The sequence below is a fragment of the Thalassophryne amazonica genome, chromosome 1 (assembly GCF_902500255.1).
Source record: "Thalassophryne amazonica chromosome 1, fThaAma1.1, whole genome shotgun sequence".
NCBI lineage: Eukaryota > Metazoa > Chordata > Actinopteri > Batrachoidiformes > Batrachoididae > Thalassophryne > Thalassophryne amazonica.
Genome location: NC_047103.1, coordinates 16,830,118 through 16,842,875, shown reverse-complemented (window position 1 = coordinate 16,842,875; position 12,758 = coordinate 16,830,118). Strand labels below are relative to the sequence as shown.

The 12,758-nt window shown below is 42.4% G+C and overlaps 1 protein-coding gene across 1 annotated transcript in view; it reads right to left on the bottom strand.

The window, feature by feature from the left end:
• gpr158a (G protein-coupled receptor 158a) overlaps nucleotides 1–12,758 on the bottom strand; it is a 206,753-nt gene that overhangs the window by 33,359 nt on the left and 160,636 nt on the right. The window contains 1 exon segment of the mRNA XM_034166305.1: nucleotides 4,148–4,257. Coding sequence (XP_034022196.1) covers nucleotides 4,148–4,257 — 110 coding nt within the window.

The following is a 12,758-nucleotide window of genomic DNA, read 5'->3' as shown; positions in this document are numbered from 1 at the left end:
GAACAAGGCGACTGTATATACAGAGACGGTAAAAGGAGTAAACCATTAGAATGATGCACAAGCTTATCTCATTTTGGCTTAATTGTAAAAGGAACAAACGTACATGATGTTTACTATGAGCTTGTGACCACAATGTGTTACTGTCAAGCGGAAAGCTTCAATGGCCTCCGATGAAGCTTGATTGGAAGAAGATAAAGCTGCAGTTCCTAGACTGGCCACTTGAGGCTGGTTCCAAAAGAGTGCACATTCCCATAGGAGTCCATGTTAAAATGTCCAACTTTAGAACAGAAATAAATATGTTTACAGCGTGGTTTCGACAGTTTCCTCCTCCATGACAACTGTACAGGGTGGTGGAATTTTTTCCAAAGTTCTTAGTTGATGTTGTAAGACATCAAGTTCTATAAAACTGGGGGCGCGGCCACTTTGAGTGACAGCGGCTAAACCCAGTGTCTCCACCTCTCGTAGGATCGTTAGCTCAGAGTTCGCTTAATGCAGCTACCTATTGGGGAGGTTGTGTCTATTTTGTCTGGAGTATTTTATTAGTGAAATTATTATTATTGAAATAGGCTCCAGCCCCCTGCGACCCTTAACTGGACTAAGCGGTAGAAGATGAATGAATGAATGAATGTTCTAACGGATCATCTAAGCCACCCCTGCCACAATGTTTGCACTGAATGAAATTCTCATGATATTTAATCTTGTATGCTAACAGAATTAGCACTTTTAGCCTGAACAGTTAGGTTCTGTTAATGGACAATTACTGAGGAAATAAGTGGCGCATAACTTTTAATGTCAACACCAAACCAAATGGTTATAAGCACCACCAGTCAGTCCCCAAAAATATAAGTAATAAACACCCAAACCAAGGTTAGCATATTAGTTTAGTTGGTTTGGATTCGAAGATGGGGCGTGTTCAGGCTTCTTTTGTTGCACACTGAACAACCTGTGCTCCACCCCTTTATACATTAACAAGTTCAATGTGAATCAGAGTGGCGACTGTTGTGAACATGGCGACGCCCAGATATGATCTTCATATTGGCGGTTCCAGGTCTCTATAGAAATCCTATGAGTGACATCATGCAGGTTTTCTCCAGAATATAAACAGTCAATGGGTATTAGTCTGCACACTGGTGAAGCAGCAATAGCAGGGTATTAGCCCAAAAATGTAGCTATAACTCAAAGACAACTGGGCGCACTTCCTTCAAACTTGGTGGGAATATTATTTGGATACTTGCAGTCTGTTGCACTCTTCTTCGCAGAGATACAAAGTGCTCAACAAGAGTTAAAACCAAAAGCTATATACATACAGAGTGCTTAAGAAGGCAAAGTCAAACAGGAAATAAATTCAAACAAACATGACAAATATGACAATTAAAATTATAACATTAAGGAATGAATACATTTAAATTAAAAACAGATTGCATTTCCAGAAGCTTTCATGAAGAAAAAGGCTTCAATATGAGATTTAGAAGAAGCTAATGATGTTATGCCTCTGAGTTCCAGAATGTTGGACCTGAACCAGAAGAGGCTTGATCTCCTTTCATCATATGCCGTCATGCCAGTGGAATAACAGCCATAAGTTTCGTCAATTCCATTTAAAGCAAATTTAATAATTTTAAAATCAATCTGAAAGCTAACAGGAAGCCAATGAACGGAGGGCGGGACAGGGGTGATATGCTCATATTTCCTTGAGTCTAGCAGCATTTTGGACCAGCTGGGGGCGATGGAGACAGTCCTGATGAAGGAACACCAGAGTAAACCGCGTTATAGTAATCAAGCTTGCAATAAATAAGATCAGACTTCACAACACGTCTGATCTGATCTTCAAAACAAAGTTTCTGTGTAACATTTTCTGAGAGAGAACCTAAAACTGACCTACCAAAGCTACCAAAGGTACCAAACCTTGGATCTACTGTGGCGACTCCGAGTGCGGAACAAGGGAGCAGCCAAGGGGTCTTGTATGTCAAGATCACCATCAAAGGCCAGCAACCAAGATCAAAGAATGTCAGGGAAGATATCAAAGGAATAACCCCGTCACTATGTCAGCAGAGAAATAAACAGAGCTGTTGGACGTTGGTGGATGTACGCTCTCTACGAGTGTCCTATTTTGATCATGGGTCAGTATTGTTGGGAACCATTTATGTGACTTTGGTTGGACAGTGCAGGTGTGACTCTAAAGTTATGTTCAGTCAATATATTTAAATTTTCTATTTCTATTTTAAAATCTGTGCACCAAAAAAAACTGATCCATTCTGAAGTGAAAGTCACGTTTGTCTTTATTGACAAACTTGTTTTCCTCCGAACCTCCTTCTCTGTGTACCACGCAGATGAATCTGTGCTCAAACTCATGCACGGGCCTCACTATTATTAGGTTGTGGCCTTCAGGCACTTAGATGAAGTGTCCACTGTGCTCCACACTAATGAGACCCCCATCAAAAATTGATCTGTGCAGTATGTTAACTTGTGTCTCTGAGGGTTTTCTCTGCTTTTACTTCCATTCTCTGCATTGTCTTCATCATCTTCATACAGGTTCTCTGACACGTTCATTTGAGGAAAAGCTCTGCAGATGAACCTTTTCAAACCTATTACTGTAAATACAGCAAACCTCTGTCAGCGTCTTTCCTCTCGCCGCCTTACCTTCCTCCGCTCTCACAAACATTTGTCTCTTTACGACACCAGCCATCATTCAGTACTATGTTTTATATATGGGGCGCCCTGTGTTTTCCTCATTACTTTGAATTAGTAAATCTCTTCTACACATAATGAATGAATCCAGCCCGACACATGAACCCATGTCCAGAAGATCATGGGTTCAAATCCCCGCCTGACTGGAAAATCACTAAGGGCCCTTGGGCAAGGCCTTTAATCCCCTATTGCACCTGGTGTGTAGTGAGCGCCCTGTATGGCAGCACCCTGACATCGGGGTGAATGTGAGACATTATTGTAAAGCGCTTTGAGCGTCTGATACAGATGGAAAAGCGCTATATAAATGCAGTCCATTTACCATTTAGTCCATTTACATGTATTGTGGTCCAGTGATGAAGTATCTAAGAAATACGCCGTCTCAACACATCAAACACCTCAGACATTGTAAAATTAAGGCTTAATTATATTTAAAGAGGGCAGAAGATGTTGGAATCAAGTCCCAACCTCTGGTATTTAAAAATGGAGCTGACACGGAAGTGGCAAATAATGCAGTTCCTTGAAATCTGACTTGAGGCTGGCTGCAACAGTGAGCCACTCCCATAGACCCCCATGTTAAAATTGGAGCAAAATTAAATATATTTGCAGCCTCTTTAAAAAAAAAGGGTTTTGGTCTCTATAGTTAGTTTCCCCGCTTAATGACATATGTACAGGTGAATCCCGTTAACTTGCGCATGCCTAAGTCGCGATTCGGCTTTACTCGCAGTCGATTTGTGGACCCAAAAAATTAGACTACTGTATAACATACTGTTGGGGGGGTTTGGTCAACTTCATTAACTCGCGGTTTCAGATAGCTCGCAGTCCGATTCTGTGGACCCCAATTTGCGCGAGTTAACGAGGCTGACCTCTATGTGGAGTGATTTTTAAAAAATTAATCAGGAGATGGCATTTAATGAATAAAGTTATGAATAATTCAGATTGTTTGTCCTTTCTGAGCATTTTATGTCCAATATCTCACATAACATGGCTTTGGTAAACTGTGGAAGACGTGGGTACTCCTGTACTTATGTAGAGTGAAAATTTATGTGATTTAATGTATATATTTGCACTATTAGCATTAGTAGCACTAATTATCATCTAGCTTGGTGCCGTTAGCCCCACTGATGGTGCCGCATTTACTAAGGAAATACTGCATGCTAGTTATGTAAAATATGCATTAATCAAACATCCCAACCAAATTTAGCCTGTTAGCCTTCGGTTAGCTTCACTTTTTTGGTAAGAACTACAAGATGAGGGGTGTTTAGGCTTCATTCATTCCGCTCAGTTACACCAGTTTTGCCAATTTATGGGTTGACATCAGTGAGACGAGGCCAAGACAGGAAAGTTTGTAGCCGCCCAATTTGAGATTCAAACCTGCTCTTTGTAAAACAGATGGTTTGTCCAGCCGATGGTTGGAATGGCTGATGATGTCAGAGAAATGAGTTTGTGCGGTTGTGTGTGTTACCTGTACAGCTTTAGACTCAGCGTCCCGTAGACAGTCGCAAAACCCAGCAGTCGAACCCATCGGAGCAGGATGCAGCGGAATACACTCGGATGGAAATACAAGATCCCAACCTGCAAGACGATGAAAGCACGTTAAGAAGCGAAATAACTGAGTCATAAGGAATCAAGCAGAAACACAGTAAGTAAAAAGAGTCATCCAACTGTGAGTGTTCGCCGTCTGAATGTTAATGAGCCCCGTATCCCTTCACGGGAGATAAAATACAAATTCATGGAAAGTTGCAGGCTAAAAAAATACTCTCAGTGGACCGCTGTCTAAACAGTGGAGTAATCTTATTTAAATATTGTTGTGGTTTTTTTTCTAGTTTTAGCAGTAAGAGCATGGGGTTCACTTCCTCATTAACTCCTTGACTCACTCGCTCCAGTTTGACTGGAACCATTTCATTTACATCCACAGAGCTGCTCAACATTATAAACTGATTCAAGGGGCTTCCATGCAAGGATTCAGTTTCTTGCTAGGATTCAAGGACACTTTGACACAAAGACAGAAGCGAGCAGGATTTGACCTTCTAACCCTTTGGATGATGGATTATCCAATGTTCTGGGTTCCCCCATCCTCTGGTGAGTTATATCTGCTCCACGATGCCGCATTAGGGTGAGTGGGTTTGAGGGCCACGGGGGGCTGGAGTCTATCCCAGCAGTCATGGGGCGTGAGGCGGGCGGGGTTCACCCTGGACAGGAAGCCAGTGTGTTGCAGGGCCACATACAGACAAACGCATTCACACACACGCACACCTACGGACAATTTAAAGTTTCCAGTCCACCTAACCTTCATGTTTTTGGATGTGGAAGGACCCGCAGGGAACCCACGCAAACACGGGGAGAACATGCAGACTCCACACAGAAAGACCACAGGTGGGAATCGATCCCATGACCTTCTTGCTGTGAGGCAGCAGTGCTAACCACTAAGCCTCTGTGCTGCCCTACATTAGTGCAATCCCTGTTGATAAATCCACTCTAATCTAGCCAAAATTACTCAAAATACAAATATTTAAAATATATATTTTAGTAAATTTATTAAATTAATGAAGTGTGTGTGTGTGTGTGTGTGTGTGTATACTCTATTGTGATTTTATTACAGAAGCAAAATTACAGGAATTGTGGCACTGTCCGAATACTTATGGACCTGCCAGTATGGAACAGAGAGACAGAAAGGTGTAACCTCAAAGCAACTAGTTGTAGTAGTTCTGCTTCCAGCATTACTACCACTGGCCCAATGACCAGGTGACTACTAGTGCCAATACTGGATTAACAAGAGCTGTGTTGATGTTGTTCATCTTTTTCTTAACAAACAGTTAGACCTCACTGTGCATCTTTAAGAAAACCACCCCACAAAAATCTTTTGTTTGCTGAACATTTAAGACACGCCCTTGAGACCAAAAGCGGCATCCACACAAGTTCTGGGAAAAAAACAAAACAAACAAAACACTGATGGTTTACAGAAGGCAAGAAAAAGTGCAAATGGAAAAAAAAAGACACAAACATCTGAGGCAATATTGTTGTGTGGGCCGCTGAAGAGGAGGTACTGCTGGCCCACCACCACCAGAGGGCGCCCTGCTTGGAGTGCGGGCTCCAAGCACAAGAGGGCGCCAGACCCAGAGGAGGTGACAGCTGTCACCCATTACTCCAGCTGTCACTCATCTACACCACCATATAAGCCGGACTACAACTCCACCTCCCCGCCGAGAAATCGACTACCAGTACTAAGGTAATTTCTCTGCTGACTAACACTGTGTGTGTAATAACTTGAACTTCTATTGCAGCCGTTTTCCTGAAGTGTTGCCTTGTCTGGAGGATTGGCGTTTGGTGTGACAGTGACGGCTTCACCTCGCACCCCGTCCCAGATAAGTGGTTGATCAGGAGCTGCACGAGTGTGTGTGATGTTGGAGGTGGAGGTGCTCCCTCCTAACGGTGTCTGGACTGTTAATCACTGAGTGTGCGGACTCACACTCACACATCATCTTTCTGTTTTCTGCCAGCAGTACCAGGGTCGACAGCCGAAGACAGAGGCCACCTGGGGACTCGGGACTTGGCGGCTCCGGTGTTCTTCAGGCCGTTGGTGGTGGAAGCCGTGTGGGACGCGGCTTCTCTCTCGTCGGGCGTCTTCTATCTTCGAGCCTGCCCACACGTCACCTGGTGTTTATTGACTGTGAACATTAAGACACGTTTCGTTGTGTAATATCACAACATTAAATTGTTACCTTTTGGCTTACTCATTGTCCGTTCATTTGCGCCCCCTGTTGTGGGTCCGTGCTACGACACCTTCCCAACAAATATAATTATCTGTTCATTGCAGATGTGCAGCGATTTCCCCTGTGGGACTGTTAATGTTAATCGGGTTAGCTGAGGCATTAATATGTTCCCTCAGGCAGCTGCAAAGATGCAGGCATGTGGATATTTTTGTTCACTAGGTTTGAGTCAGTTAAGGGACTTGGAGGACCCGACGCCAGAAAGGGTGGCCAACAACATCATCTGCTCACAGACACACAAAGCTGGCAACAGAGGGAAAGTTCTAAAAGTCTGACTCAGCTTTAATGGGCAGTCGTTAATTTTAAATGCATACAGGGCGTCTTGCCCAAAGGTTTCCGCTCCACAGGAATGCAGTGACTGGAATGACTTTGTGTCAAATGGATGATGGGTATTGTTAGCATTGTGAGGGCGTGTTTCTCTGTGCATGATCCAGGTGCACACGCAGGTGCCTCGGTCTTGAGGACCCAAGCAGTTAGAAAGGCCAAGTAAAGGAGCCGCCCATGTTTCACTTGTCTGATCCATGGTTACAGCCAAGAGGTGAGCATGCCCGGCTAGTTGCCATCCAGGACTCCAGGAGGCTCCATAGTGTGATGGATGCAGTGATGCATGGCACGAGACCTGACCTGGACAGAAAAAAGCTCTGAAATGGCAGTTATAGCGGGATGACACACACACACACACACACACACACAAAAATCACAGTACTCCCCCTTACTTGATATTGCACAGTGATTCCCAAAGTGTGGGCCATGAAGGTACTGCAGGTGGACCTTCAGAGGTCTTTAAAAATAAATAAAAAAAAGTCTGACTTTTATTTTTACATTTGTGTGTGTGTGTATATACATATATATATATATGTGTGTGTGTGTGTGTGTGTATATTAATTTGGGCATTTAATCAAATTAAAGAAAAAAGTATTTATTTTAGGGTGGGCGTTTAACCAACTTTCATTAAAAGGAGGGAGGGGTGGATGCTCAGGGCAGCATTCAAACGCACGGATACGGTAATAAGAGAAGGCAAAAACAAAGCAATGCTCTTTAAATTATGAGATATTTTTAATTTTTCATATATATATATATATATATATATATATATAGTATTTTGATATGGTAATTCTCTTCAGCTTCTCCCTTGTTTTCACTCGGTGTCGCCACAGCAAATCCGAGGTGGATCTTCATGTTGAATTGGCACAAATTTTTTGCCGGATGCCCTTTCTGACACAACTCCACATTACATGGAGAAATGTGACAGGGGTGGGGTTTAAACTGGGGAACCTTCCGCACTAAAAACAAGTGCACTAACCACTTGGTCATATTGATATGCAGCCCATTAATTTATGTCCTCTGTAGTGGACACTGGTTCTTGGTCTGTATCTTTTGACACATTTGAGCTAGCTTACTGAGTCCAGATGTGCTCAACAGAGGACATCCTGGCCTTTCCAATGATATCTCATGTGTTTGGGTGCGATGAGGGGAACTAACATACACATATATATCAAAGTGGGTCCCAATGTTCTTCGGTTTGGCTGAGTTTGCAGGGTTAGTCCACAAAAAATACACATGCTCAGGATTACTTTCATGCACGCATCAAATGGGTGCACGTGTCCTTTTACAATTCTCTGTTGACCACAAAGAAGAAATTAAGTCCTCTATACACCCTGAGGAACCTTGGTGCCGGTGCTTATCCCCGATTCTGCAGCATGAAGTGGATCACAGTCTATGATCCTCGACAGGATGCCGGTCCGACTCGAGTTACATCCTCAGCCGTGGCTGTATCCACTTACAGCTAGGTGGACTGAGTCAATCCAGATGAAGTGTCTTGTCCAATGATGCAGACAGGTAACGTTTCCAGGACTCAAACTCAAGTCTGTGTATTGACAGCCCAAATCCAAACCCAGCAAGCTGACCACCAAGGTCATGGAAAATATCTACATACCAAAGTATGACTTCACCTCGGTGCTTTTGTTTTTCACAAAAGAGGAGAGGTTAAAGCAGTAGTAGGCGCTTAGCAACATGCTGACGCACGTGTTGGTCCGCGGGGACAGAAGAGGGCAGACGAAGATAAGTAAAAAGACGCCATGGGAACATACGGCTCATGACGCCTTTTAAGATAAATGAGCAAATAGCAGCTGGACTACCGTCACACACCCCAGTTTACAGCAGATCTGAAGGAGATGTGTTCTCAGCCCCACGACTCCCTCGAGGTCCAAGTGAAAATGATCTAAGTGAGTCATCACGCCATCACACGTGTAGTGGACAGAGTGAGGTGTGACTTCAGGTACGTGTCTGTTCTCACCTGGGAACCACAGATGGCAAAAACATTAATTTGCTCTAATTGCCTTCAGTAAGAAGGCTGGTTTTTGCCTGTTTGTGTTTCGTTGGTTGTGTTTCTGGCAAGATTATAAAATAATGACGCAATGCTAAAATACTCTCAGCCGTATGAGCATTGTGTTCTTTCTAATTTTCAGTTGTTTAATTTATTAAGATCCTGTTGTCTTATGTACATTTTGTACATGTTCAGTAAAGCCCCTCTATCTATCAATCAATCATTTAATCATTAGTGATCGATCTCTGCTCCGCTCCACAGCATGTCTTTTTCCTGGTTCTCTCCCTCAGCCCCAACCAGTCCCAGCAGAGGACTGCCCCTCCCTGAGCCTGGTTCTGCTGGAGGTTTCTTCCTGTTAAAAGGGAGTTTTTCCTTCCCACTGTAGCCACGTGCTTGCTCACAGGGGGTCATTTTGACCGTTGGGGTTTTACATAATTATTGTATGGCCTTGCCTTACAATATAAAGCGCCTTGGGGCAACTGTTTGTTGTGATTTGGCGCTATATAAAAAAATTGATTGAATTGATTGAATTTAACTCCATTGTAAGTTAGCTTTGACATAGCGGAAATTAGCGTGCACACTATCGTCCGTGAATTGTCTTGTAAAAAAAAATGAGGTGGGCTTCATAGATAATTGGCAAAGCTTCTGGGGAAAACCTGGTCTTGTTAGGAGAGACGGCATCCATCCCACTTTGGATGGAGCAGCTCTCATTTCTAGAAATCTGGCCAATTTTCTTAAATCCTCCAAACCGTGACTATCCAGGGTTGGGACCAGGAAGCAGAGTTGTAGTCTTACACACCTCTCTGCAGCTTCTCTCCCCCTGCCATCCCCTCATTACCCCATCCCCGTAGAGACGGTGCCTGCTCCCAGACCACCAATAACCAGCAAAAATCTATTTAAGCATAAAAATTCAAAAAGAAAAAATAATATAGCATCTTCAACTGCACCACAGACTAAAACAGTTAAATGTGGTCTATTAAACATTAGGTCTCTCTCTTCTAAGTCCCTGTTGGTAAATGATATAATAATTGATCAACATATTGATTTATTCTGCCTTACAGAAACCTGGTTACAGCAGGATGAATATGTTAGTTTAAATGAGTCAACACCCCCGAGTCACACTAACTGCCAGAATGCTCGTAGCACGGGCCGAGGCGGAGGATTAGCAGCAATCTACCATTCCAGCTTATTAATTAATCAAAAACTCAGACAGAGCTTTAATTCATTTGAAAGCTTGTCTCTTAGTCTTGTCCATCCAAATTGGAAGTCCCAAAAACCAGTTTTATTTGTTATTATCTATCGTCCACCTGGTCGTTACTGTGAGTTTCTCTGTGAATTTTCAGACCTTTTGTCTGACTTAGTGCTTAGCTCAGATAAGATCATTATAGTAGGCGATTTTAATATCCACACAGATGCTGAGAATGACAGCCTCAACACTGCATTTAATCTATTATTAGACTCAATAGGCTTTGCTCAAAATGTAAATGAGTCCACCCACCACTTTAATCATATCTTAGATCTTGTTCTGACTTATGGTATGGAAATTGAAGACTTAAGAGTATTCCCTGAAAACTCCCTTCTGTCTGATCATTTCTTAATAACATTTACATTTACTCTGATGGATTACCCAGCAGTGGGGAATAAGTTTCATTACACTAGAAGTCTTTCAAAAAGCGTTGTAACTAGGTTTAAGGATATGATTCCTTCTTTATGTTCTCTAATGCCATATACCAACACAGTGCAGAGTAGCTACCTAAACTCTGTAAGTGAGATAGAGTATCTCGTCAGTAGTTTTACATCCTCATTGAAGACAACTTTGGATGCTGTAGCTCTGCTGTTTGTACTGCTGTTTGAGTGGAAACACATTCACTCAAAATCTTTTATACCAAATGCCGTCACCGCCATGAACTCGACAAAGTGACCAATCCACAGACACAACTTGGACTGTTTTATAATGGACTCTGGATATAGTTTTACATCCTCATTGAAGACAACTTTAGATGCTGTAGCTCCTCTGAAAAAGAGAGCCTTAAATCAGAAGTGCCTGACTCCGTGGTATAACTCACAAACTCGCAGCTTAAAGCAGATAACCCGTAAGTTGGAGAGGAAATGGCATCTCACTAATTTAGAAGATCTTCACTTAGCCTGGAAAAAGAGTCTGTTGCTCTATAAAAAAGCCCTTTGTAAAGCTAGGACATCTTACTACTCATCACTAATTGAAGAAAATAAGAACAACCACCGGGTTTTTTTTTCAGCACTGTAGCCAGGCTGACAAAGAGTCAGAGCTCCATTGAGCCGAGTATTCCTTTAACTTTAACTAGTAATGACTTCATGACTTTCTTTTCTAATAAAATTTTAACTATTAGAGAAAAAATTACTCATAACCATCCCAAAGACGTATCGTTATCTTTGGCTGCTTTCAGTGATGCCGGTATTTGGTTAGACTCTTTCTCTCAGATTGTTCTGTCTGAGTTATTTTCATTAGTTACTTCATCCAAACCATCAACATGTCTATTAGACCCCATTCCTACCAGGCTGCTCAAGGAAGCCCTACCATTATTTAATGCTTCGATCTTAAATATGATCAATCTATCTTTATTAGTTGGCTATGTACCACAGGCTTTTAAGGTGGCACTAATTAAACCATTACTTAAAAAGCCATCACTTGACCCAGCTATCTTAGCTACTTATAGGCCAATCTTTAAACAAATATGTAGGACTGCTTTTTTGTATTTACGCAATATCTCTAAAATTAGAAAGGTCTTGTCTCAGAGTGATGCTGAAAAACTAATTCATGCATTTATTTCCTCTAGGCTGGACTATTATAATTCATTATTATCAAGTTGTCCTAAAAGTTCCCTGAAAAGCCTTCAGTTAATTCAAAATGCTGCAGCTAGAGTACTAACGAGGACTAGGAGAGAGCATATCTCACCCATATTGGCCTCTCTTCACTGGCTTCCTGTTAATTCTAGAATAGAATTTAAAATTCTTCTTCTTACTTATAAGGTTTTGAATAATCAGGTCCCATCTTATCTTAGGGACCTCACAGTACCATGTCACCCCAATAGAGCGATTCGCTCTCAGACTGCAGGCTTACTTGTAGTTCCTAGGGTTTGTAAGAGTAGAATGGGAGGCAGAGCCTTCAGCTTTCAGGCTCCTCTCCTGTGGAACCAGCTCCCAATTCAGATCAGGGAGACAGACACCCTCTCTACGTTTAAGATTAGGCTTAAAACTTTCCTTTTTGCTAAAGCTTATAGTTAGGGCTGGATCAGGTGACCCTGAACCATCCCTTAGTTATGCTGCTATAGACTTAGACTGCTGGGGGCTTCCCATGATGCACTGAGTGTTTCTTTCTCTTTTTGCTCTGTATGCACCACTCTGCATTTAATCATTAGTGATTGATCTCTGCTCCCCTCCACAGCATGTCTTTTTCCTGGTTCTCTCCCTCAGCCCCAACCAGTCCCAGCAGAAGACTGCCCCTCCCTGAGCCTGGTTCTGCTGGAGGTTTCTTCCTGTTAAAAGGGAGCTTTTCCTTCCCACTGTTGCCAAGTGCTTGCTCACAGGGGGTCGTTTTGACCGTTGGGGTTTTTACGTAATTATTGTATGGCCTTGCCTTACAATATAAAGCGCCTTGGGGCAACTGTTTGTTGTTATTTGGCGGTATATGAATAAAATTGATTGATTGATTGATTGATTAAAGTGGTTCAGAGGTGTTATTAGGTTCCACAAACAGTGTTTTCACTTTTATAAGTGATTATTTCTCCCTAGCCTTTATATAACATGGGAAAGGAGTTATTTCTAGCCAAAAACAAAGCACCGTTAGCAGCTAGCGAAACTAGGAAGTGATGTCACCACGCTAACGTTCGCTAAATGTTTTCTAAATCCTTCCCGAGGCGTTATCAGGTTACAAAATTAGTGTTTTCGCTTTTAGAAGTGTTTATTTCTCCTTAGCCTTTACATAATATGAGAAAGGTGTTATT